This window comes from Anolis sagrei, chromosome 6 (assembly GCF_037176765.1).
Source record: "Anolis sagrei isolate rAnoSag1 chromosome 6, rAnoSag1.mat, whole genome shotgun sequence".
In the NCBI taxonomy this organism is placed as follows: domain Eukaryota; kingdom Metazoa; phylum Chordata; class Lepidosauria; order Squamata; family Dactyloidae; genus Anolis; species Anolis sagrei.
The window spans coordinates 17,924,126-17,951,704 of NC_090026.1; the positions used below are offsets into that span (position 1 = coordinate 17,924,126).

Below are 27,579 nucleotides of genomic sequence, written 5' to 3' on the forward strand. Positions count from 1 at the left end.
AACCTGGGGGTCAGGATCCCTGGGGGGCGGGGGTCACGATGGGGTATCAGAGGGGTCATCAAAGACCATCAGGAAACACAGTATTTTCTGTTGGTCATGAGGATTCTGAGTGGGAAGTTTGTCCCAATTCTCTCATTGATGGGGTTCTGAATTCTCTTTGAACGTAGGTGAACTATAAATCCCAGCAACTACAACTCCCAAATGTCAAGGTCTATTTTCCCCAAACTGCACCAGTGGTGCTATTTGGGTATATTGAGTATTAGTGCCAAGTTTGGTCCCAGATCTATCATTGTTTGAGTCCACAGTGCTCTCTAGGTGTAGGTGAACTACAACTTCAAAACTCAAAGTCAATGCCCACCCAAGCCTTCCAGAATTTTCTGTTGGTCATGGGAGTTCTGTGTGCCAAGATTGGTTCAATTCCATTGTTGGTGGAGTTCATAATGCTCTTTGATTGTAAGTGAATTTTAAATCCCAGCAACTACAACTCCCAAATGACAAAATCAATCTTCCCCCAACGTCACCAATATTCATATGAAAATACACCTTGCATATCAGATATTTTCATTACGATTCATAACAGTAGCAAAATTACAGTTATGAAGTAGCAACAAAAATAATGTTATGATTGGGGGTCACCACAGCATGAGGAACTATGAAGGAGTTGCTGCATTAGGAAAGGTGAGAAACACTGTTCTAGAGGAGGGCGACTAAAATGATCAAAGATCTGGAGAACAAGCTCTATGAGGAACGGTTTAAAGACTGGGCATGTTTAGCCTGCAGAAGAGAAGGCTGACAGGAGACATAATTGCCATGCTTATCTATGTGAGGGGAAATCATAGGGAGCAAGCTTGTTTTCTGCTGCCCTGGAGACTAGGACACGGAACAATAGCTTCAAACTACAGGAAAGGAAATTCCACCTGAACATTATCTATCTATCTATCTATCTATCTATCTATCTATCTATCTATCTATCTATTTATTTATTTATTTATTGTATTTGTATACCGCCTTTCTCAGCCTTTTATTGGTGACTCAAGGTGGTTTCCAACAAATCAGTACACATAAAATCATAATGCAAACAGTATAAAACACAACAAGAACAATAAAAACATCATTAGCGTCTCCTTATTATCAGAACTTCCTAATTGTGAGAGCTGTTCAGCAGTGGAACTCTCTGCCCTGGAGTGTGGTGAAGGCTTTTAAACAGAGGCTGGATGGCCATCTGTCGAGGGTGCTTTGAATGCGATTTTCCTGCTTCTTGGCAGGGGGTTGAACAGGATGGCCCACGAGGTCTCTTCCAATTCTATGATTCTATGATTCTATGAAATGTGTATTAATTACATAATAAAAAATTATTATGTGTAAAATGGTAGCACGAGGCATACTACTACCACTATGTGGATTGTCAGACTGCTTAGATTGAAGAGCATAAACTTTATTTCATTTGATTAAGCATAAAATATAAATATAAAATGATATTATGTGTGTGTGTATAATATATATTGTTTTGAAGCCAAAGTCAGTATATTTTCTCTGACTTTACTCAGAATGGCTTCTGATTCGTGACTCCAAATCCCAGGTTTTGTCCTATTTCACAGTCTAGTTGTGAAGATGCCAAGAAGGAGCTGCATATGCTCCCCTGAGTTCTTTGGGGGAAGGGTGAGCTACAAATTGAAAACAAATACTCATGGGAAACATTGGTTTTGATCCTGGAGCCGGCCGCTGGTGAGTGCTGCCAAAACCAACACCTTAAACCTCAGTTACTGTTCTGAGCATGAAGGTGACCGGGCCACAGCAGCTTGGCTGGGAGGCATGCTGTGTGCCATTGGATGGAGATCAAACAGGGCTGGTGGGGAGGGGAAGAGGAATGGACAAGTCTGGTTCTGGTTGCTCCTGACATTTTCCCTGTATTTGCTACCCAGTTTAGACACCATTGTAACTAGGCAAGGAACTAATGGCTCTCTCTCTCTCTGTGTGTGTAACCCCTGGGGCAGTCATCCTCCAACATAATTCCAACTACAATGTTCGTATAGCTGTCTACGACTTCATAGAAGTCACATTCAGTGCATTTGGAGGACACAGATGAGGAGTGGATGGTTTCCTTAGGACATTTCTTTGGCTATTTTGGAAGGACTGAACTAGAAGGGTCTTTTTTAAAACTGAAAATTGGAGTGGGCATCATGGTTTGAGTGTTGGACTACAACTCTGAAGAACAGGTTTCGAATTCCTGCTTGGCCAGGAAAACACTGTGTGCCTTGAGCAAGCTGTGTACTCTTTGCCACAGAAAACCCCTTAGGGTCCCCATAAGTCGGAAGTGACATAAAAAAACACAATGGCAAATCGGCAACTGTACTGCACAGCAGTAGAATTTAGTGTCTCTGCTCCTGTTCTGTTACTTTTTAAAGGCTCTAACCCTAAGAGATTTGTTGAGCATGTGGGCATTATGCAGCAAAAAGGTGGACAACTGCAGTGTAGCCAGTTTTCCTACATTCCCTGCAATCTACATCGAGGGAAATGCTGCCCTTAATGGTTGTATCTCACCCATAATGGTGACCAAAAATCACATAGCTTCTGAATGCCATTTTAGCCAGGATATTGCTAAAGAATGTTTTCAGTCCCTTTTTGATATGAAAAAAAATGAAATGTTGGCTTGTTGTGAGTTTTCCAGGTTGTATGGCAATATTCCAGAAGCATTCTCTCTTGATGTTTCACCCACATCTGTGGCAGGCATCCTCAGAGGTTGTGAAGTCTGTTGGAAATTAGGCAAGTGAGGTTTATATATCTGTGGAATATCCACAGTGGGAGAAAAGTCATGAGTTCGAAGCCAGCCCGGGTCGTCGGACCAATTTGTGTAACTTGCTGTCAACCTTTGCAGCCCGAAAGACAGTTGCATCTGTCAAGTAGGAAATTGAGGTACCGCTTATGCGGGGAGGCAAATTTAACTAATTTATGAGGCCATAAAAATCTCCAGCAAGCATGCAAAGAATGAGGAAGTACTTCATCAGTGTCACAAATGGTCAGTGAAGTGGCAGCTCCAGAATACCCTCAAGAAAAAGCTGGAATGTTAAATTGCCTCTGTGTCTGTCTATATATGTTGTGTTTCTATGGCATTGAATGTTTGCCATGGATATGTACATTTTAATCCGCCCAGAGTCCCCTGCGGGGTGAGAAGGGTGGAATAGAAATACTGTAAATAAATAAAGAAGTACTGTAATCTGCTTGAGGCAAGTGTGAATGTTGCAATTGGCCACCTTTATTAGCCTTTAATGGCCTTGCAGCTTCTAAGCCTGGCTGATTGCTTCCTGGGGGATCCTTTGTTGTTGAAACATTGCACTTTTTTAAGTTTGAGGGACTTTGGCTACCATAACAATAGGGTTAAGGGAGTATATGGTCTAGAAAGAGCTGAGTTGGTTTGAGGGTAGTCCTGACTTGAATGTCCTACAGAAGTCATTGCCTTCCTCCCAGTTCTTTGAAAGAAAAGGTGTGAACTGGCAGGTCGCCCAGTTCATATGAGACTTCATTGAGGTCAGTCACCGAGAGTTCAGTTCCACCTAGCCAAAGAGCTTAAGGTAAGTTTGAAGAAGAGCATTTTACTGTCAGCACCATTGAGCTTGAATGTGGCCTTTTTAAAGGAAGCATGAGCAATCCCCCCCCCCCCCCGGTTTGTCCTGGAGGCAAGCCAATTGAAAAGGAAGTTCTGTGGCCTAATTCTTGGGTTCAAAATGTGACATTGCAATCCATTTCACATCCGTTTCAACCACTTGTGGGGAAAAGGGTGACATTTCTCCTTAGGTCAGATTAAACCACAGTCAGTCACTGGGCTTCTCTAGAGGACACTCCTTTTCACAGATGAATAGTTTCCCCATTTTGAAAGGTTTAAATACCTCTCCTTAGTTACTGGTAATAAGAGCCATTACATTAACATACAGTAGAGTTTTGCTTATCCAGCCTTCATTCATCCAATGTTCTGTATTGTCCAACGCAGTCTGCCTCCCGTCCAGATCCACAGCTGTTTCAATACATTGCAATCTTTTGGTGCTAAATTCATAAATACAGTAATTACTGCATAACTTTACCATGTATTGAACTGCTTTTTCTGTTGTAAAACATGATGTTTTGGTGCTTAATTTGTAAAATCATAACGTAATTTGACGTTTAATAGGCTTTCCCTTAACCCCTTCTTATCATGTTTTTTAGCCGTATTGTTTTTATATTGCTTTTAATTGTGTTATTATTTGTTTTATCTGATGTTTTAATTGGTTAAAGTGTTTTACATGTGTGTTTTAATTGTAATCTTGGGCGTGTCCCTTGTAAGCCGCCCCAAGTGCCCTAGGGGAGATGGTTGGCAGGGTATAAAAATAAAGTTGTTGTTATTATTATTATTATTATTATTATTATCCAACATTTTAGCTTATCAAATGTTCTGCAGCTTGTTTATGTTGGATAAGCAAGACTCTACTGTACTTCTCCTTATATATGTCTGCTCTATCTCCTAAAGGAGCCCTAGTCTAGATCCCACGAATTGAGTCAGTACATTGTGAGAGGATTTTGGAGTGGCCCTTCTCAGTTGTGGCACCCCGTTATGGAATACCCGCCCCATAGAGGCTGGTTTGGTACCAATGCTGGCTTCATTTGAACACCAAGTAAAAATACACTGCATATCTTCTTGTAATTTCTGATTTATGGTGACTCTATGCCAATTCTTTGCTGACCCTGTCACTGTGTTATTTTGGCACAGTTTGTTCAGAAGGGGTTTGGCTTTGTCTTAAACAGAGACTGAGATAATCTGACTTATCCAGGGCCACCCAGTGGGTTTCTGTGGTTGAATGGGGATTCAAACCCAGATTCTCAAAGTCCCTCGTCCATTACTCAAACCACAACAGTACACTGGATCTTGTAAATAAATACATAGCTCTTTAGGGCCTAGCTGTTTAACTTCAAGGTGTTTGTACCTATTATTTGAAAGCTTTGTTAACCTTTCTAAGTTGTTTTCCATCTGTTCATTTGCTTAAACTATTTTTGTGTTTTAGATTGTCTTAATTTACTCAAGTTGATTTTACTTCTCTACTAGCCTGAGATTCTGTGGTATAGGGCAGGGTATAACTATTTTAAATTAGTCAATTAAAATATGTTGATGTTCTTGCTTCCACCCACCACTGGAATGTGGCCTTTAAAATTTTTCTCTCCAGTTGAATTCATCACTTGGTCTGGGAAAAGTTCTTCATTCTTGAGTGAAAACATTTGCCCTTGTGTCTTTTTCAGGTGTGTCTCAAAATGGCTACCATGCTGAGGTGGCCACGGAAGGGAAGTGTGGCACCCTAAAAGAGAGCAGTGGCATGTTACAGGAGCAGCTGTGAGGGCCACAAGAAGCAAGCTCTGGGGCCTTTTCTGCCTGGATAGAGGGGACTCGTTGCCTTAAAGGGTCTTTTGGATTTTTTGTGATCTGGGCAGTGTGCTGACCCATTAGCCAACCACACTCCAAAGGTGTCACCAGGAAGCTTGTGGCAGGTGGAGGAGAGCCAGGCTGCTTTCCCCAGTGCCTGCTCCAACTGCTGCCGCCACCATGTCGACCTCTTCGCTGCGCCGTCAGATGAAGAACATTGTCCACAATTACTCTGAAGCAGAGATCAAGGTGCGAGAGGCCACATCGAACGATCCATGGGGTCCCTCCAGCTCCCTCATGTCCGAAATTGCTGACCTCACTTACAATGTGGTGGCCTTCTCTGAAATCATGAGCATGATCTGGAAACGCCTCAATGACCATGGCAAGAATTGGCGTCATGTCTATAAGGTAAGGGGGGGCCATAAACCGCTACTCTATACTGTTGGATTCTCTGCTCTTGAAAGAAGACCCCTGTCATTACTTAGGATAGAGCAAAACCTTAGGGATTTGGGTTTAGCAGACCCTGCTAGGATCTATGGTGGAACAAAACATATAGGCTTAGCTCCTCGGTTCTCCTAGCCAGCATGGCCAATGGCCATTCTGACTGAGCAAACCTGGAGGTTGTAATCTGAAAATAACCTTTTCAGTCTCTGCTGGTTTGCCACATTTTATAAAGAAACACTATGTCTGGAACTAGTAGTTGTTTGTCAGTTTTGGCCCAACTTGGATCAATAGAACAGGACTATGATTAATGAGGAGATATAAATAAAGATATAGTCCGCATGCACGTTACTGGATATCTTTTAAGTTAATCTAGGGCTCTTGGCTTTTTTACAGTGCCATATTATTTAAATTGCATAACAATTGCCCATTTGGAAGTGGGGCAGATTTCGAGGGAAAGCTGGAGGTTTTGTTCTGTTGACCATTAATCTTGAGAATATTCTGAGTTGAAAAAAAGTTGGAACCCTTCTGACTTGGATATTCTTACTCCATTTTTTGCTCTTTCTTTCCAACAGTGAAATCAGGCAGAATCTAGCAAAATTACTTTATAGACTACAGCTCCCAGAATTTCTCAGCCAATTGTTTTCCATACTCTGACTTCAAGCATCAGATAGATTAGGCTAAGAAGTATGCTAACAGGCCTTAGGTCACTTAATGAACCTCATAGATGAATGGATATCTGAATGTGGCTCTCTGCAGTCCTAGTTCAGCACTTTGCTATTATACAATGTTGTGTCTTGCATTAAATGGTTTAAAATAGGTGTGGGTGAAGTCTGGGGCATGGGTTACATGCAGCTCCAGGGATGGTTTTATTCATACAACAGCAACCTTGGAGATTTGGTCCTCACCCTCTCTTGTCTGTGGATAATGAGCCCCTTCTCTACTTGTCTTCCAGGCCATGACACTGATGGAATACCTAATCAAGACAGGCTCAGAGCGGGTGGCTCAGCAATGCAAGGAAAACATTTATGCCATCCAGACACTAAAGGATTTCCAATATGTTGATCGGGATGGAAAGGACCAAGGGGTCAATGTGCGGGAGAAGGCCAAGCAGCTAGTGGCCCTTCTCAAAGATGATGAACGACTTAAAGAGGAACGAGCCCATGCTCTAAAAACAAAGGAGAAGCTGGCCCAGACTGCAACTGGTGAGTGATCTATATTGATCTCAGTTTAGCCAACATGTTGTCCAGATCAGTGGCTCTTTCTCTCTGTGATATTGGTGTGGTATAGTGCTAGATTAGGCCTGGGAGTTCAAATATCCAGTCTACTACAAAATTATTTGGGCCAATAACTCTTTGCAAGCCTATCTTTGGGCTTAGATCCTGCTCTTATTCTGCACTCTTAGAGCTAGAGTCTAAATCAAGCCTGGAAAAGATTTTCTGAGGGCCCTTCCAGACAGGCCCTATATCTCAGGATTTGATCTCAGGTTTTCTGTTTATCCCGGATTATCTAGCAGTGTGGACTCATATAATCCAGTGTAAAGCAGAAAACCTGGGATCAGATCCTGGGATATAGGGCCTGTCTGGAAGGGCCTTGACTCCTCCTAGATGGTGATCTGTAGACCAGTCCCGTTCCTTGAAGTAGTTTCAATAACAGGTTTTTGCTCATTGTTTTCTTTCTTAAGAAAGCTGAGAAATCAGTGGGTTTTCATTGCCACCTCTCTCTCAACACCAGAAAGACAAGGAGCCAGTCTGCCACTTATAGGAATTGTTGAGGAAAATATGGTTGTTCTGCCGCCTCTCTTCTCCCTTCCTGCCATCTCAGCATGTACTTTCAAGAAAGGATTTATTGCTGAATGATACGAGACCCCCAGTGTATAGCCTGAAGGCACATACTGGAACTGTTTGGCTAAAGAAAGAGATATTTAGTTAAAAGTTGAATGAGAGACAAGCTGGTAATCATATGTGCCCAATCTCTAGAGAAGTGTGATATAAATGTAATACTTCGTTGTTCAACCTCACAGTTTATGAGAAAACAAAATTGCTGTGGCTTCTGGACTCCTAACAGTAAAAAAAATACTTGTCCCTACCAAAGAAGAATTAGTCTTTCCTGTAGAGCAGGAATAGATGGTCTGGTGCCTCCCAGCTTTCATGATTTCTGATAACTAACCATAGTGGCTGGGCCTGATGGGGATTGTAGTCAAAAGCATCCTGAGGGATCCAGATTGCCTACTCCTGAAGTGGAGATTAGATGATAGGCAAAGGATTTCCTTCTGGTTGTGTAAGGTGAAACAGGTAGGGTTATCTGGCTGTTTGAAAAACTGCTGTTTGAAAAACTGCAAACTACCTCTTGTCTCCAGTGGAACCCCTTTGCCCTTGCTGGCAATGTCTGCAACTACCTTGCCTGATTTGGGTAGTTCTGTGAAGCTGTTATATGAAGGTGTTTGATGTCTGTCACAACATTGTTCCTGTCCTTTCTCCTGAAATGTATACCTGCTGAATCTCTGGGTATAGCTGCCTTCTAGAAACCAGTGCAGCTGCTTGTGGAAGTTCATCTCTTCTCTTTTAAGCTTGGCAACTTGCCAGGCTCTGAGGCTGAATTACTGGTTGGTTGGATCAGTGGCTGCTCCTTTCCAACTCTGATAACCCCTGGATCAAATTCCACTACGGTTGTTTGCAGAGTTTCTGGCGGGTTAGGTCAAGATAAGGAAATGGGAGGCATTTCTGCTCCCTATTGTAAGATGCTCAGCAAAAATATGAAGAATTGCAGTAGAGGAATGTGATAGAAAAGAGCAGGTGGGATTTTTCCAGCCCTCCAACCACTAAGGTCGATTATGGCCTATTCTTTGTAAATTTGTAATTTGGTTTTTATTTTTCAGTCTTACCCTAATTCTGTTTAGAGGCTCTGCTTTTGGCCCCATAGCAAACAGGTAGAACAAAACACTCTGCTCATTCAGCTCACCACATATGTTGTTTTATTGGGTGGATTGCGAGGGGAGATCCTCTACCCCCTTGTTCTCTCATTAAAATCTCCTGTCTCCTTCTGTTGTCGAAACCCTGATAGGCAACCGCTGCCTATAAGTGGAAAGTAGAGATAACAGGGAGGTAATTCAGCTTGAGAGGGAACCAAATAGAAGTGCAGTCATAGAGATTATTTTTTCTTCCGTCTCTTCCCCTCAGAGCTACAATGGTTGAATCCCCCCACTATCTCCCTTTCTCACCAGAAAGCAGAAAAATGGCTTGATAGTTGTGTGATGAGGGAGTTTTGGACCCCCCAAAAGATTTTTTTTTTTTTTGTGTAAGCTAAACTTATACACATGCATATCATGAACAGAATTTCCACCATAAAATTCCATTCCATCTTCTGGAGAAATACCTTTGGCAGATGGAAACTCACATCCATTGAAATGCAATAAATTAATGTATACAAAAAATACATGCCCTGAGGTCTTAATTTTTAAGACATCTAAACTCTAGAACCTTGATCCCTACAGTGATAGAGATGGGAGTAGGGAACTGAAGCAGGCTGTCAATCTGAGACTATGGGCCCTATGTAACCCAGAATATCAAGGCAGGAAATCCCACAATATCTGCTTTGAACTGGGTTATCTGAGTCCTCACTGCCATATATTCCAGTTCAAAGTAGATATTGTGAGATTTCCTGCCTTGATATTCTGGGTTATATGGCTGTGTGGTAGGGCCCTATGTGACGTCAAATAGGAAGGTGATCCAGAGTGTTAATGCTGCGAGTGAAAGGGATGAACATGTAGCAAATCAACATTTGTTGTGCAGAAGAGTACAGAGTCACTTCCCAAAATCTCTAGTTGAAATGACCAAGAAACAGGTGATGGGAAAGACTCTCTTGTTGACAGCTTGGCCAGAATCACTGCCAATTTGAATAAATAATACTAGACTGTATGGATCTAGGGTTGCCAGAGTAAAAATGGGATAGTGCCCCTATGCCTTTAATAAGCATATAGAAAAGTGCTGCTGAAGAAGAGTTCTACTGATACCACGGACTACTAAAAAGACCAAAAAAGGCTTCTAGAACAAATGAATCCCTGAACTCTCCCTAGTGAGTCATGTCTTCTGATGATATGGCTCGACTAAGGCTGTACGTTGGCCATATCATCAGAAGACATGACTCACTAGAAAAGAAAATAGTATTTGGTAAGATGGAAGGCAGTAGGAAAAGAGAAAGACTTCATTCCAGATGGATAGATTCAATTAGGGAAGTCACACTTGCTTTGAGTCTGTAAGACTTGATTGGGGCTGTTGTTTACATAGGGTGAGGCAGCATAACATCCTTTTTGAAAATGCGCGCCATTCAGTCAGTTGAAGATTCGAGAGGCGGGAGTATAAAGTTTGGTCCTGACACAGTTCAGTCGCCATCATGCGTTGGAACAGTGAGGAGCATGCTTTTGCCATTGAGTCCTACTTTTCGAGCGGATTTGGAGTGGCTGGCCCACTCTCCAGATTTGGCCCCTTGCGATTTTTTTCTATGGGGTTTTTTGAAATCCCGTGTTTATGTGAACCGTCCAAGGACCCTACAAGGTTTGAAGACCAACATCCAGGAAGAAATTGCCAACATAACGCCTGCTATGCTGGCAAGAGTCATGACAAATGCTAGAAGTTGGTTTACTCAGTGTATGGAGAATGGGGACATCACCTACCTAATTTGATCTTCAAAACTATGTAAAACAAAACTTTAGGTATGCACCTACATTATAAAAAAAATCTTATTCATACAATGGGTTTTATTGAGTTTTGAAAAAAGGAAGTTATGCTGCCTCATCCTGTAGGATGACTTGGAGGCCTCTCATTCATGAGATCACTACAAGTCGAAGTAGATTTAATGACAGCTAAGTACAACAAAGAAGAGGTGTTGCCTGTCACTAAACCAGGTAACATACGTACAACATCTGCTCAAGTGCCCTCTTCTACACAGCCATTGAATCACAGTAAAAGGGGTGCTGTCTGAAATGGAGTCAGACAGTAGGGTAACTTCCTCCAAGCTTTGGAAATGTGGGAGGATGGGCAACAACTCCCCTTTAACTGCCTCTTAGATGAAACATGTTTAGAGAGAAATAAGTTTCGGGTACTCCCTTCTTTATGGTGAATTTCTCTTCACTGATTCAACCTTCTCAAAGACAAAATGATGTGGTGGTTGTGTTTAGGGAAAGAAAGCCACTGTTCTCCTTTCACCCCATCTCTGCAATAGCTGGGTTCCTCCTCCTGATGACACTGCTTGCGCAGTTACATGCATCCCTGAGTTAATGAAGGGCGACAGTTGGTGCCAGTCCGTCTAGGGTTTTGTGGAGGGGAGGAGGAAGAGGCTGGTATTCAGGTCATGGCGCACTGACTAGGCCACTCTCTTTTTTTCCACTCCACATCCCCCTCCACGCTGGCCACTACCTCACCCAAACAATTCTGCCAGAGTTTGGGAGGCTTTGTTCTGGATCTTCAACCAGCAGATTCCCTCTGTGTGATCCAGACAAACCAGTGGTCATCTTTTTCCTTGCTATGCTTATTCGTCACTTGGGTGCACCAAATTTGAACCCAACACTGCCTGGAGGATCTGTAGTCAGAGTACTGTGATGCACCATCTGCTGGACAGGTCAACTGTTTGTCCAGAAAGCTCTTAAACTGGCAGGTGGACTGAGCAAAGGTTTGGTTTTAAGGCTCAGCCAATTGGCAAAGCGTTCGGGCTAAATGATGAAGAGTTGGCACTAGTACAGCTGTACAAGGGGTTTGTTTTTGGTTTTATTAATTTGGCTGTTGTTTACTGGTTGGGATTCAGAAGAAATTCAGCAGCCATTCCAACAAATTGTTAAAGCAGGAGAGAAAAAGAATAGGACACAGTTACTTTTCCTAAGAAGCCAGATTTGCCTCTCCTCAACTGTCATCCATAGCGGCTACTCCAGCATGCTGAGAAATCTCAAAGCCTTAACAAGGTGCCTGAATTTTCTTGTGTTCCTCTTCCCTCCCTATCTAATTTTCCTTTTGTGTTGTGTTTTTTTAAAAAAAATCACAAATATGATTATAGGGACTGTCACCTCCTCCAATCCTTGACCCTGTAAACCACTCTGGGAGCATTTCTGTCTGTACTTCACAGTGTAAATCCTAATAAAGGAGTACTTGCCAATCAAGTGTAAATGGCTCCTGCAGTCTAGTGATAGATTCCTACTACCATCAGCTTGATATAATAGTTTGCATTCGAACATAGATTTTCTAAACTCTGCTCTGCTTTTGTTTCTTCTCTCCAAGGCAGTGGAAAGTACTTGCACAGAGGACTCCTTCTTTTCTGCCTTCCATATTGGTGGTGTCTAATCCTTTCTTCTTCACACCATCCTATTTTTCAGCTTCTTCAGCTTCCTCCTCTTTGGCAAATGCCCCTGTGGAAGCGGAGCAGGCTTGGCCTCAGAGTAGCGGAGAAGAAGAGTTGCAGCTACAGCTGGCGCTGGCCATGAGCAAAGAGGAAGCGGAGCAGGTAAGCGCCAAGGTAAATCTGTCACTGGAGGCGCTTCGGCTATGCGGGTGGCAAGGGATTTTGGGAAATTGTGGAAGTTTGAAGATGTGCAAAGTAGTGATGTGTGCCTGCTCCCAGGCAAAAGTATAAACTGACAATGCAACCAAGCTAGAAGCTGTTTCAATCAGCACTGAACAGCATTTGGAGTGAGTGCTACATTGGCCCCACCAGCAGCTGTGCACTGCCCCAAATCCCATTGCCAAAATTCAGTGATGCAGCAGTGAAATAATAATTATTTTTTATGTAATCTGCCTTGAAACCTGGTTTTCTGAAAAAGATAGAGCAATAATATTGGATGCAATAACAACAACAAAGATAATGCACAGTATGACACCTGTATACACAGATTGATATCCATGATTTTATTTATCGACATTTGACAAAATATGTCCTCCCTAGGCATCTTCTAGGTCCTCCAGCATAACTCTATGGCATTATTAGGCCAGAAGTTGTTTATTTCAATAGGGTTTGCTATTATTCACAGTTTTGCATATCAACATGAAATCCAGAAATGCACCCCCATGAATACAGGGGTCATACTGTAATTATAGTTGCTCTGGGAGCTAGTACATTTACAAAAAAAAAAAAAAAAAACACTGCTAGATTTCTTGTACAAAATCTGAATTACTGATGGTACAGAACTGTTGGTAATGGTAAACTGTGATTCCAATAACGATTGCATATCTTGCTTTGTTGAAAAAAGATCCTTGTTGTGTTGCTACTCCACTATCAAATACCAATGGTGTGGCAACAAAATTGACAGTTTTGGAGACAATTGTAACCATCAGCAAAGCAGGTTGTCTTCTAAAACAGTCTCTAAAACACCTGAAATATATTGTGTGGCAAGAGGCTGCCTTCAAAGATAATAATAACAACAACTTGTAGCTGACTTGCTAGCTGCAAGCTCTTCTCAAGCTTTGTGGAGAGCAGAGACTGATGGGTAACTTGGCAACCATGATCTTCCACTGGTTTGCATCTTGTGTAGAAGAATATTAAGAACTTAAAACAATTGTGTTTTTCTCCCTCAGAGCTTGAGACAAACACAAGGCAAAAAGAAAGAGAGACAAAACAGTGTTGTGTTTTATACTGACATTTTCCGACATGAAGTACCTTTTCTATTGGGATTTTTCATCCAAATTTTCACTTTGTTCCCTCAGCACCATCCCCAGCTAGAGGGAGAGATTGGGATTGCTTCCATCTTCTGTCACAGGGTTCCCATGAATAGATCCTGTCTCCTCAAAACCCCAGGTTTTACCTACCTTTTCTCTGTTGTATGTTACAATCCCCCAATCTCTGTAGAAACCTTTCCCTGGGCACCCGGGATTCTTTGGTGACCACTGTGTTCCAGTTTGCCTGACTCCCTCACGAAACAGCCAGGCTTTGGCAGAAGTGATCTCTCTGAGCCATCAGACCTGGCACTTGGCTTTTCTTCACTCCCACATGCTGTTCATTATTATTAATTGTTGTTTTTTACTTAGGCCTGCTCTTCCTTTAGGGGAAACAAAGGTTGTCGCCCATCCAGGCGCTGATCACTTCCACGGCCACTGAGCTTCAGGGATGCTACTGTGTTGGCTGTTCCCAGACATTTTCGCTACACATGCTGCAGTCTGTCAGGCCTTTAAACCCCACTTCCCAGTGCTAACTGTTTTGTCACCTCATCCCTCCCCTTCTCCCCTCGTGGCTCCTCCTCAGCAGGTTGATTATGTTTGTTTCACCTCCCTCCTTCCCACCTTTTTGTCAAGTTGTGTTTGCCCCTTTTTTTAGCTCTTTATTTTGACTTCCCTTCTTTTCCTTCATGCCACATGTCTTCCCACTCCACCCCATTCATAACTCAGAAGGTAAAGAAGTAAGATCCACCAGATGTTGGAAAAGTTCCCGTTTGGACTACAAGTTTCTTTTTTAATTTTTTTTTCTTTTTTTGCTTTTTTGGGAGGGGGGCAACTCTTAACTTGTATCTAGCTTGGCTGTTAGCTTGGCTGATTGGAAGAGAGTAGCAGTTGTACTCCAAAATGTTCAAGGTCTGAGATTGATAAAGTTTTGGCTAAGATCAGGAGAGCTGATCTAGGTTTTGGTGTATATTTATTTATGGAGAGAAAAGGGGCAAATTTGGCACAAACAATTTTCTTTCCTAACATGCTCATCCTTCTGAAAGCATGCAAAGAATTGCATATTCTCCCAGTTGAACCATTTGTGGTGAAACTGCTACTTACAAACCGTAATTTGTTTGTAAGTAAGCCCCTCAAAGTTACTAACTTGCCCATCTAAATAAAAGAACCTTATTGAGGGTAGAGAGTTGCATTTCTATGCAGAGGCTTCAGTTTCTCTCCTAGACACAGAAAATGTTCAGAATGCTTCATCCCTATTCTCCTGTGACAGGAGTGTTCTCCTTTATGCTGTTCCTAGACCTCTGTGTCAGTCAAGGGTCTGAGGAATAGTCGATCCTTTCCTCAACTTCAGAGGGAAATCCTACTTTTAAGAAGCCAGGATAGTACAAGAATTGTCACTCTTTGTAGGAACAGTGCAATTAATCATTGCCTCCAAACTCTTGTGCAGGAAACCCAAGATTGGCAATTCTAGACAACAGCCATATGAGTTTAGCTGGGTTAAAATTCTGAGAGAACATCACCTAAGTTTCTGTGGAGGCATCATGTTTGATCAGGTTTTTAAAATTTGGCTTCCCTGAATCCAGAGTTGGCCATTTTGGATGTCATATCCTATCCTTGCACAATGATAGGAAGCCAATATGACATGTCCTCCCAAGGATTTATTTATTTATTTATTTACAGTATTTATATTCCGCCCTTCTCACTCCGCAGGGGACTCGGGGCGGATTACAGTGTACACATATATGGCAAACATTCAATGCCAATTTGACATACAACGTATACAGACATACACAGAGGCTATTTAACTTTTTCTGACCGCCAGGGGAGCTGTCACTTTCATCGTCCATCTGCGACACTAATGAAGTACTTCCACATTCCCTGCATGCTTTTGCTGGAGTGCTTTGCTGGAGTCTTTCCCATGGCCTCGTAAATTAGTTAATTTAGCCTCCCCGCACAAGGTGGTACCTAATTTTCCTACTTGACAGATGCAACTGTCTTTCGGGTTGCAAAAGTTTACAACAGGCTACACAATTGGTTGGAAGCCCACTCCAGCCCAGGCTGGCTTCGAACTCATGATCTTTTGGTCAGAGTGATCTTAATGCAGCTGACATATAATTTGCCCCTATACATCAGAAACAGGAAACCTGTGACCTTCTGGATGTTGTTGAACTGCAGCCCCTATCAGTTCAGTGAGGGGCGATGGGAAATGGAATCCAAAACAGTCTTGGAGGGCCATCGGTTTCTCACCCTTTGTTTTATCAGTCAGGCACCTTGTTTCTGAAGCCAAGAACCTAGTGCAGATTCCTTTCGTTCGTGTTCAACAGCTTATGGAGATAACAGCTAAGGAATGGGTTGAGTGTATATTTGTGAGTACTGTCTTCGAAAACTAGATGGCCTAGAGCAGTAGTTCTCAACCTGTGGGCCCCCAAATGTTTTGGCCATCCAACTCTCAGAAATCCTAACAGCTGGTAAACTGGCTGAGATTTCTGGGAGTTGTAGGCCAAAAAACCTGGGGACTCACAGGTTGGAAACAACTGGCCTAGAGGAAAAAGATGGGACCACGATTCCTAAAATCCTCTACTCATCATTGCTGCTTTGCTAAGGGATTCTTGGAACTGTAATCCTAGTTTTCAGGAAATGTTTGTGCCAGTCCCTTCCTCCTTAAAGGAAGGAAAGTTTCCAGAAAGCTTAAAACAAGCTGTTATAAAACCGCTGTTGAAAAAGCCATCAATGGACCCCACTCAATTCGACAACTATCAGCCAGTTTCCAATCTCCCCTATTTGGGCAAAGTCGTGAATGTGTGGTGGCAACACAACTCCAGGGATTTCTGGTAGACACTGATTATCTAGATCCGGCACAGTCTGGCTTTAGGCCGGGACATGGAACTGAGACAGCCTTGGTCGCCTTGGTAGATGATCTTCGCTGGGAGCTTGACGGGGAGTGTGTCCCTGTTAGTTCTGCTGGACCTCTCAGCGGCCTTCGATACTGTTGACCACGGTATCCTTCTGGGACACCTTGAGGACATGGGACTTGGGGGTACTGCTTTGCAGTGGCTCCGGTCCTTTCTTGAGGGACGGTCCCAGAAGATGTTACTGGGTGACACCTGTTCGACCCTACAACCATTGTCGTGTGGGGTCCCACAGGGATCAATTCTGTCCCGGATGTTGTTTAACATCTACATGAAGCTGCTGGGAGAGATCATCCGGAGTTTCGGATTGAGGTGTTATCTCTACACAGATGATGTCCAAATCTGTCACTCCTTCTCACCTGTTACCAAGGAGGCTGTCCAGACCTTGAACCGGTGCTTGGCCGCTGTGTCAGAGTGGATGAGAGCTAACAAATTGAAACTGAATCCAGACAAGACAAAGGTCCTACTGGTCAGTCGTAAGACCAAACAGGGCATAGGGTTACAGCCTGTGTTAGACGGGGTTACACTCCCCCTGAAGACGCAGGTTCGCAGCTTGGGAGTGATCCTGGACTCATCGCTGAGCCTGGAACCCCAGGTCTCAACGGTGGCTGGGAGAGCTTTTGCACAATTAAAACTTGTGTGCCAGCTGCGCCCGTACCTTGGGAAGTCGGATCTGGCCACGGTGGTCCACGCTCTTGTTACATCCTGAATAGATTACTGCTACGCACTCTACGTGGGGTTGCTTTTGAAGACTGTTTGGAAACTTCAATTAGTCCAACGGGTGGCGGCTAGATTACTCACTGGAGCGTCATACAGGGAGCATACCACCACCCTGCTATGTCAGCTCCACTGGCTGCCGATCCAGTTCCGAGCACAATTCAAAGTGCTGGTTTTGACCTGCAAAACCCTTTACAGCTCCGGCCCAGCGTACCTGTCCAAACATATCTCCTTCTACGTCCCAACCTCGGAGTTTAAGATCTTCTGGTGAGGCCCTGCTCTCAGCCCCACCTTTGTCACAAGTGAGACTGGTGGGGACAAGGGACAGGGCCTTCTCGGTGGTGGCCCCTTACCTGTGGAATGCACTCCCCGGGGAAATTAGGTCATCAACATCCCTTCTCTCTTTCAGAAGGAAGTTAAAAACCTGGATATGGGACCAGGCCTTCGGGTAAGCTGGCAGATGGATAAAAGACAATGACGACCAGAGTAGGAAAGGACATTGACAATGCTGAATGGATTATGGATTTATGAATTGGCGAACATTGACCACAAGATGATTTTATTGTTGCTATTGTATTGATTTGATTGTTTTAACTAGTTATAACTGTTGACGTTAATTGTAATTTGTGAATTGTTGGGCATCGAATTGTGCCTTTTGTAAGCCGCCCTGAGTCCCCCCCTAGGGGGTTGAAAAGGGCAGGGTAGAAGCACCCCAAATAAATAAATAAACAAACTGTATAGACTGAGGCTGGATCTACTCTGACATATAATGTAGTATCAGAATGCAGAATCATTATACTAAACTGAATTATATGGCAGTGTAAAGTCATATAATCCAGTTCAATGCAGTTTAATCTGAATTCTGAAACTGCTTTATATGGCAATATAGATCCACCCAGAGAATTCAAGCAGCTAAGGTTAATTGGAAATGATTTTTGCAACCAAGTGTGGCAATGGCAGTGTCAAATGGAAGTATGTGTAGTCCATTCATCTCTTCCTTCCTTCCTTCCTTCCTTCCTTCCTTCCTTCCTTCCTTCCTTCCTTTTCTTCCTTCCTCCTTTTCTACCTCTGCTGCATCAAGCTTCATTCCATGCCTCTTATGTTGTGTTTCTTCCCCCCCCAGCCCCCCGCAGTGGCCGACGAAGACCTACAGCTCCAGCTAGCCCTTAGCTTGAGCAAAGAGGAACATGACAAGGTTAGACTCTTAACCACGCACCCCACCTCCCTCACAGCAGCTCCTCCCAAAAATAATCAACTAAACCACTTTCCCCAAGCAGGCCCCAGCCTCACACCTTTTTTCCACTAACTCAGCGTTCTCTATCTCTCCACAACCTGTCCCAAGCAGAATGATTACAACGGTGGTGCCATGTCTCCATTTTGACTTTTAGACCTCTTTAATTGTCCGCTGTAGAATCAAGATTTCCTAAGATACCTTCCCTGGAGGTAGGACAGGTCAGTACGTGGGTCCTGAGCCTGCTGTGTCTGTAAGCCGTGGCCTGCTGAGCCGTCTTCATGCATTTCCAGCGGAACTAAAGTGATGTACCAAAGGAGAAATGTGCAAAGGTGGAGGGGAGAGTGAGGAAGTATCAGCTGGAATGAGAAAGCCAGAACTCAGAGCAAGGCTCTTGGCTCCTTACTGGGCAGGGGTACAGTGTTTATCTGAAGCTGAGAATGGATAGCAGTAAGCAAATTCTAATTCGGGGGGGGGGGGGGTATGGGAAGGAAGACTTCTGAATGATAGTGGGTCCAGGAAGGTAAGAGATGAAAGAAAAACCCAAAAACAGGAAGGCTGAAGTTAGTCAACGGGGTTGGAATCAAAGTGCTTAGATGAAATGGGGCGGATCACATAAAGACAAGGTATAGGTGGGATTTTGTATTTTGGGACTTAATGGGGGAGGGGGTTGATCGTTTTAAAGCATGAGGACTTTAGCATTCTACTGTGAGGCAAGGAACTATTTCATAGACAGAGCAACACTTGGCTCGTTCTTGGCTGTCTGGAGTATCAACAGGAATGTAAGATTTCATGTACAAGCTATGTAATGTAAAGTAATGAAAAGTAATGTCAGCTGCTTGAAATCTCATCTGGCCCATGGCCTAATTACTGCTGTACCATGTCAACTGTTCCTTTGCCTCCTTCTGCTAAAGGTGAGTAACCAGCTGCCATTATCCTCTCCCAGTTATTGATGCCACTGTCCCACTCATGGTTCCATTGCAGGAGGAGCGAATCCGGCGTGGGGATGACCTACGACTCCAGATGGCCATTGAGGAGAGCAAGAAAGAGACAGTTCCTGCTAAGGAGGAGGTATGGGGATTCAAACGGGTTCTGTGTGTGATGGCGACTTTTGGCTGCCAGCTGTGACAGAGATAGTGTGCCTGGTTGCCAGGCAGCAAGGCCATATGATGCAGCAGTTAGATTGTTGGACTGAAACGCGGGAGATCTAGTGAATCAGGGAGCTCAATGGGTGACTTTTCACCTACCTGCCTCATGCTCTCTCACTCTGACCTACTTCATAAGTTTGTTCTAAGAATGAAATGGGGACGATGAGAGCTATGTACACTTAAGAGATGCGAAGGCCTGGAAAATTCCAGAAAACTAAAGAAGGATTTGTTCTGACATTTATTTTTGGAAAAACGACATTCATTACCTTTATGAAAAGAAAAATGGTGTCATATCCTTTTGGAAAATGTGAATCTCTATGAACATCTGGAGACCACCTTTTGAAAACAACTAGTCAAGGAAAGGCATGACCTTGTTAGAAGTCAGCCCTTTGAAAAGAGATGTTCACAAGCATTCATATAATGGCACAGAGGTAAATCGGCTGTTAAACTGATAAACCATGTCTTTGAACTACCAGGGACAAAGACATGCAATTGCACGCACACACACACACACACTTAGCTAGCAGAATTTTGAAAATGTTTATTTGAAGTTGAAATTGAAATTGCAGTTCCCCAAAACATATACTCTCCCTTAAAACCTCTTAGTTTAAAAATATGCACTCAGAGACAAAAAACAAAGTCTTCTTTAAAAAGCAACGTGTCTTGTTTACTCATAAACATCTTGTATTCAACATACAGGCACATTTATAGATAGGATGTAGTTTCTCTGTGTTGAGAACACAGGACATCATTCTTAATCAATAGTCCACAGTCCAAAGTCTTTATGAAAGTCCAAACTGTATAATTGTACTCACTGCTTCTCAAAGCAAACATATAGTAAACTATTCCTGCATAAGTCCAAAAGACATCTGCTTCCTTCCATTGAAATCCAAAAGCATACTGCCTCCATCTCCACTTAGGTCTAAAGCGAACTGCTAACATTGAAGACTAAAAGCATACTGATAGCAAAATGGAGTCTTGAGTCTGAACATGCTCAGTATAATAACATGTCTGTATTCCCTCCCATACCAAAGAGGTCAGTCATACTGGCAAATCGATATATACATACAATGCAAGTTAGCAAATATATACTTTATGCTTGGAAGGCTGCTATTTCCAATATTTATGATGAACTATATGTTCATTATTATCCTTCCTATACAGATCTTCTGTATAGTCTCGCCACCTTCTCTTGATCTCTTCAGCTTCTGTTAGGTCCCTGCCATCTTTGTTTCTTATCATACCAATTTTTGCCTGAAATTTACCTCCAATGTTTCTAATTTTCTGGAAGAGGTCTCTTGTCCTTCCTATTCTGTTGTCTTCTTCCATAATAATATTGAGGATAGTTTTGACGGTGTGGTGAATGAATTAGAACCAGACATCCTGAGGAGTGAGGTTGAATGGGCCTTAAGAAGCATTGCTAACAACAAGGCAGCAGGAGACGACGGGATCCCAGCTGAACTGTTTAAAATCTTAAAAGATGATGCTGTCAAGGTGATGCATGCCATTTGCCAGCAAATATGGAAAACACAAGAATGGCCATCAGACTGGAAAAAAATCAACTTATATCCCCATACCAAAAAAGGGAAATGCGAAAGACTGCTCAGACGTCCGTACAGTGGCCCTTATTTCTCATGCCAGTAAGGTAATGCTCAAGATCCTGCAAGGAAGACTCCAGCAATACATGGAGCGAGAGTTGCCAGATGTTCAAGCTGGGTTTAGAAAAGGTAGAGGAACGAGAGACCAAATTGCCAATATCCTCTGGATAATGGAGAAAGGCAGGGAGTTTCAGAAAAACATCTACTTCTGCTTCATTGACTATTCTAAAGCCTTTGACTGTGTGGATCATAATAAATTGTGGCAAGTTCTTAGTGGGATGGGCATCCCAAGCCACCTTGTCTCTCTCCTGAGGAATCTGTACAAGGACCAAGTAGCAACAGTCAGAACTGACCACGGAACAACAGACTGGTTCAAGATTGGGAAAGGCGTACGGCAAGGCTGCATCCTCTCACCCAATCTTTTTAACTTGTATGCAGAACACATCATGCGATGTGCGGGGCTGGATGAATGCAAAGCTGGGGTGAAAATTGCTGGAAGAAACATTAACAACCTCAGATATGCAGATGACACCACTCTGATGGCCGAAAGCGAGGAGGAGCTGAGGAGCCTTCTAATCAAGGCGAAAGAAGAAAGCGCAAAAGCCGGGTTGCAGCTAAACGTCAAAAAAACCAAGATTATGGCAACAAGAATGATTGACAACTGGAAAATAGAGGGAGAAACCGTGGAGGCCGTGACAGACTTTGTATTTCTAGGTGCAAAGATTACTGCAGATGCAGACTGTAGCCAGGAAATCAGAAGACGCTTACTTCTTGGGAGGAGAGCAATGTCCAATCTCGATAAAATAGTAAAGAGTCCATTGCCTAGTCAAAGCCATGGTATTCCCTGTAGTCACCTACGGATGTGAGAGCTGGACCTTAGGGAAGGCTGAGCGAAGGAAGATCGATGCTTTTGAGCTGTGGTGTTGGAGGAAAGTTCTGAGAGTGCCTTGGACTGCGAGAAGATCCAACCAGTCCATCCTCCAGGAAATAAAGCCCGGCTGCTCACTGGAGGGAAAGATACTAGAGACAAAGTTGAAGTACTTTGGTCACATCATGAGGAGACAGGAAAGCCTAGAGAAGACAATTATGCTGGGGAAAGTGGAAGGCAAAAGGAAGAGGGGCCGACCAAGGGCAAGATGGATGGATGGCATCCTTGAAGTGACTGGACTGACCTTGAGGGAGCTGGGGGTGGTAACGGCCGACAGGGAGCTCTGGCGTGGGCTGGTCCATGAGGTCACGAAGAGTCGGAGACGACTGAACGAATGAACAACAACAATGTGTTCATTACAACATTATTTCTAAAAAAAAAAAACTATGTACAAGATTAAATTTTATTTAAGACTGTGTGCAGTGAGATTGTATACAGCGGGGATACCCAAAAGTGCTGTTAGCCTACATTGAAAGCAACAGTTTCTATCCAATGGGTGTAAATGCAGTACTGGTCCGTGATTCATTAAGGAAAAAGAACATTTCCCATCCAGATGTTCCTGTACTTCGGTGCTTTCCAGGCAATTACAATTTATGGCCCTGATTTCCTTTTCTTCATTCTTTTTATTGGAATTAACACGTATGTCTTGACACTGTGGAGGATGGTTTTTCTGAATAAACTCTATTTTTATTTAACCAGACATAATAATTGTATGGTAAAACAGGGTATGCATTACAATGTTTCTAAAGTAACAAACCTGCCTTTCAACACCCAAGTATATACCTCTGTCCCTCCCAGTTCTAACCTGCTGCTCTCACACACCACAGACTTTGTGGGTATTTCACAATGGGAGAGATGAAGAAATGATCTAGGTCAGGGGTTCCCAATCTTTTTTTTGACCAGGGATCACTCTTCAACATTAGTACCAAAAGGGTTATGAATATGTTTTTGGTCAACTTTAGATTTGGTTTGGTTATTTGGGGTACTGATTCAGAAAATTGCATTGGATAGACCACATCAGCTCTAGTTTCTGATACAGAACATATGCCATCCAGTAATCGCCTCTGCTTATCCACAAAAAAACATTTTTAATATTAGAGCTGATGTACTAGTAGTAATCTTTGTGGGTAGTCAGCCTCTCCCCCTCCCAACATCCCTGTTGCCCCGGCACTATAAGAGGGTTTCACAAGACTAATCACTCTCATTGCCACGTAGTTTCGAGGCAACATTATAGTAATGGTGAAGCCGCAGACCATATTTTTGTTCTTGGGGATCACTGGTGGTTCACAGACCATGGGTTGGGAACCACAGATTTAGGTGGAACAGTAGAAATGTGATGGATTTTCTTTCCCCCATTTCATTTCTTCACTTGCAGTCATCCCTGATGGATCTCGCTGATGTCTTCACCGCCCAGCCTACTGCTGACCCCTGGGGTGCCTCTCCTGCTCCAGCCGACCCCTGGGGTGGTGCTGCCCCAGTTGTATCCGCAGCTCCCACTGATCCATGGGGACCAGCCGCTACTGGAGCACCTTCCACAGGAGATCCATGGGGGAGCACCACAGCACCTCCTGCAGCCCCCTCAGACCCATGGGGTGGCCCCTCAGCTGCAGGCACCGACCCCTGGAAGACTGAAGGTAAAAAAACAAAAACATATTAATAGAGTAGTTAATATTTACATATTAAAATACTTAATACATTTTCACAGTATAAGTGGTTTTTTAAAAAATTAAGAAGCTTTGTAGACTTCAGTAAGTTTCCTTCCTTCTATACTTGGCACACGAATTCTTGCAGGGCAGGACTGTGGAATATATGGCCTTCCAGAAGTTAGTAGGACCACAAACCCTGTCATAATGCTGAATGTTGTAGTACAGGGGTCCTCAAACTTTTTAAACAGATGGCCAGGTCACAGTCCCTCAAACTGTTTGAGGGTCGGATTATAATTTGAAAAAAAATAAATGAATTCCTATGCACACAGCACATATCTTGTTTGTAGTGCAAAAAACACTTAAAAACAATATAATAATTAAAATGAGGAACAATTTTAACAAATGTAAACTTTAGTATTTCAATGGGGGCCTGCTTTTGGATGATGAGATAGGATTGCTGTTGTTGTTATGTGCTTTCAAGCTGTTTCAGACAGGTTGACCCTGAGCGAGGGCCGGATAAATGACCTTGGAGAGCCGTATCTGGCCCCCGGGCCTTAGTTTGAAGACCCCTGTTGTAGTACATCTAGAGCAGTGGTTCCCAACCTTTTTTTGACCAGGGACCACTTTGACCAGGGACCACTCCCCACCATTAGTACCGAAAGGGTTACGAATTGGTTTTTGGTCAACTTTAGATTCGATTTGGTTATTTGGAGTGCTGATTCAGAAAATTGCATTGGATAGACCACATCAGCTCTAGTTTCTGATACAGAATATATTCCATCCAGTAGTCACTATCTGCTGGCCCACAGAAAACCATATTTAATAATCCTCGGCACTATAAGAGGGTTTTGTGAGACCAGTTGCTCTCGTTGCAACGGTGTAGGAACAGTGAGGCCGCAGACCATATTTTAGATCTTACAAACCACTGGTGGTCCATGGACCATAGGTTGGAAACCTGCTCTAGAGCAACAGCAACCATGAAATCCGAAGAGTAGGACTCAAGTGTCAAGATATATAGCATCTTTGAAAACAAATGTAAGAATTGTCCATTCTGTTGTATTTTTATTTCTGATTTCTACATATGGTTATGAAATCTGGACAAATAAAGCTGATAGGAAGAAAATCAACTAATTTGAAATATGGTGCTGGAGAAGTGTTCTACTGATACCCTGTATAGCTAGAAAAGACAAGTAAGTGGGTCTTAGAGCAGAATCAAGGCTGAATTCAGTGATCTCAGGAGACTCTCTGACAGGACAGGTCTACCAATCAGAATAGCTGAACTGAAGAGGCATCCTTTTTGCTTTTTGGTTAAACCTCTTAAGAAGCAGTTCCTCACTTTCTTTAGATCCATTTGAGTTGTTGCCATTTTGGCGTAGAGAAATGTTTAATACAGACCTTCTCTGCTTGGGACCGATAATGGGCATGCAGACTATCTATGGCTTGGAAAAGTTACTTTTTTGGACAACTAGCTCCAACCAACAAGTCATTGGCCATAATCACAGGTGAGTTGGTGTCAAACAGCCAGGTGGGATTCTTTGTCCATGTAGCACTAGCCTGGCAGTGACTTCCCATTGGCCACCTTCTGCTGTGGGATGAGATTTTCTATCCAAAAAGTAACTTTCAAGTTTTGCAGTCTTGATCTGCCTGGTGGATGAACTCTTTTTCTGCTCTTTTAAAACTGTTCCTTACTTTTCTTCCCAGGTGGGGTTTCTGTTGGGACAACAGCAGCCTCATCCACAGACCCATGGTCGTCCAGCCCAACTCCGGCCTCCCAGGGGAAACCGGCCCCTGACCCTTGGGCTCCAGCATCTACTTTTTCAGATCCCTGGGGAGGTTCCCCTTCCAAACCCAGCACCAATGGCACTGCAGGTCAGGCTGGAGAATGAACTGGGGCACTGAGGTTTGAGAACCAAAGGGCGGAGGGAGATTCAAGGGGTCCGAATTGGGTCCAACAGGCTGGGAACGAGGTTCCCTTGGTATGGTGTCCTGGTCTATGATATCTGGGCGTACTTCAGATCTGTGGTTGGGGGTAAGCATGGAATGGGGTATCTTTCCTCACTCCCTTTTAATCCAGCCGCCCCCCTGCTCCCCCTTCTGCCTTGTCCCTCCCCCTCCAGCTGGCGGAGGCTTTGAGCAGTTTGGTGGTCCTGGGGACAGGGACGAATTCTCAGATTTCGACAGCCTGCGCCCGGCGCTGCCCAAATCCGGGAGCAGCACAGGTGAGCCCTGCTTCCTGCATGGCTCTTGCACCTTCCTGCCTCTGGCTCCTCCCTTTCCTTTGCATGTTTGCTCATCTCTCACCTACTTGTGCTTTCCTGATTCTCCGACCCTCCCAGATAAATCACAACCTGGTTTAATGTGCTGTCAAGGGCTTTCATGGCCGGAATCACTTGGTTGCTGTGAGTTTTCCAGGCTGTATGGCCATGTTCAGAAGCATTCTCTCCTGATGTTTCATCCACATCTATAGCAGGCATCCTCAAAGGTTGAGGGGTCTCTTGGAAACTAGGCAAGTGCGTTTGGTGGTCCCTATGTAGACTTGTCCACAGCTGCATGTCCACCAAACGCTGTGCCCAAACACACATAAAGGAACATGAAAGGCAGTGCAGACTCTTTCAACCTGAAAAGTCAGCCATAGCAGAGCACCTGATGAACCAACCTGGACACAGCACATTATTTGAGAACACAGAAATCCTGGACCACTCTAACAACCACCATGTCAGACTACACAGAGAAGCCATTGAAATCAGGACAGTAAATAAAGAATAACACTCAAAAAGAGGGGAATTCCAGACAGGAAACAATCAGGGCCAGCTAATTACCTCCCAACAAAGGATTCCCCAGGCAGTAAGACGCCAAACCTTGATACTGCTAGGCCGTTAAATGCTAATCAAGGTGTCAAATTGGAACATTCACACCTACCTCAAGCAGACAAGTGCTTTCTCCCACCCTGGACACTCCACAGATATATTAATCCCACTTTTCTAGCTTCCAACATACCGCTCAATCTCTGAGGATGCCTTCAATAGATGTGGACGAAACGTCAGGAGAGAATGCTTTTGGAACATGGCCATACAGCCCAAAAAACTCACAGCGACACAACCTGGTTTGCTGTTCCACAATGGACCAGATAGGATCAGCTGGCCTGAAGGATTCCCACACACAGCTGCTTAGGTTCTCTCCTGTTTGGGTTTGGCAAACCAAAAGCTAATATATTTGCAATCTGAGGAAGGCATGTTGTTGTGATTTTGCTGTTTGTTTGTGTTATGGTGTCGGGGGGGAATAATCTCAGAGCTTATCTGAGTTGTATTTTAGAGTAAAAACAAAAAAACTGGAGTGTGTTGCTTTTGGAGATGTACAGTTCCCACACTCCTCTGGCAGGCCAAGAGATTCTGGGCATTGTAATACCAAAAAAAAAAAAAAACATTTCCAAATTCTACTTCAGAATGTATACACATGACTAAATGCAAACAGCAGTTCCATTCTGCTGACCATCCATTGGTGCTTGTGGTCACGATTCCCCCCTTTCTTCTCTCGTCTTACCACTGTTCTCTGTCTCCCTCTCCTCCTCCATCCCCAGGTGAGCTCTCACTCTTAGCTGGTGAGGTGCCTGTTTGCCGGGCTGGAGGTGGCACTGAGAGCCCCAATGCTTTTGACATGGCAGCCATGAGTGGGTCCCTCCCGGACACCTCCAAGCCAACACGCAAGACTCCAGAGTCCTTCCTGGGTCCCAATGCTGCCCTTGTTGATTTGGACTCTTTGGTCAGCAAACCCACTGCCCTCTCTAGCAGCGCAAAGGCCTCCAATCCTTTCCTACCCACTGGTAAGTATCTGAGGGATGGATTCCATGGCCACAGTGATCTGTAGCCAGCCAACAAACCTGACAAAGTCAGGAACATATAAATAGGACAATGATACCGAAGATGACTATAGTCACACTTTTCTTA

At 43.6% G+C, this 27,579-nt stretch overlaps 1 protein-coding gene across 7 annotated transcripts in view; it reads left to right on the forward strand.

The window, feature by feature from the left end:
* EPN1 (epsin 1) overlaps positions 1 to 27,579 on the forward strand; it is a 46,259-nt gene that overhangs the window by 14,660 nt on the left and 4,020 nt on the right. Inside the window, exons 2-11 of one of the 7 annotated variants that reach the window (XM_060780334.2) lie at positions 5,263 to 5,791; positions 6,780 to 7,029; positions 12,186 to 12,325; positions 17,494 to 17,532; positions 18,208 to 18,279; positions 19,300 to 19,386; positions 23,365 to 23,623; positions 25,337 to 25,504; positions 25,753 to 25,854; positions 27,213 to 27,455. In XM_060780334.2, the coding sequence (XP_060636317.1) occupies positions 5,564 to 5,791; positions 6,780 to 7,029; positions 12,186 to 12,325; positions 17,494 to 17,532; positions 18,208 to 18,279; positions 19,300 to 19,386; positions 23,365 to 23,623; positions 25,337 to 25,504; positions 25,753 to 25,854; positions 27,213 to 27,455 (1,588 nt within the window). In that variant the 5' untranslated portion in view covers positions 5,263 to 5,563. The remainder of the gene's footprint in view (positions 1 to 5,262; positions 5,792 to 6,779; positions 7,030 to 12,185; positions 12,326 to 17,493; positions 17,533 to 18,207; positions 18,280 to 19,299; positions 19,387 to 23,364; positions 23,624 to 25,336; positions 25,505 to 25,752; positions 25,855 to 27,212; positions 27,456 to 27,579) is intronic. The other 6 variants (XM_060780335.2, XM_060780338.2, XM_060780336.2 and 3 more) reach the window with 6 other exon arrangements.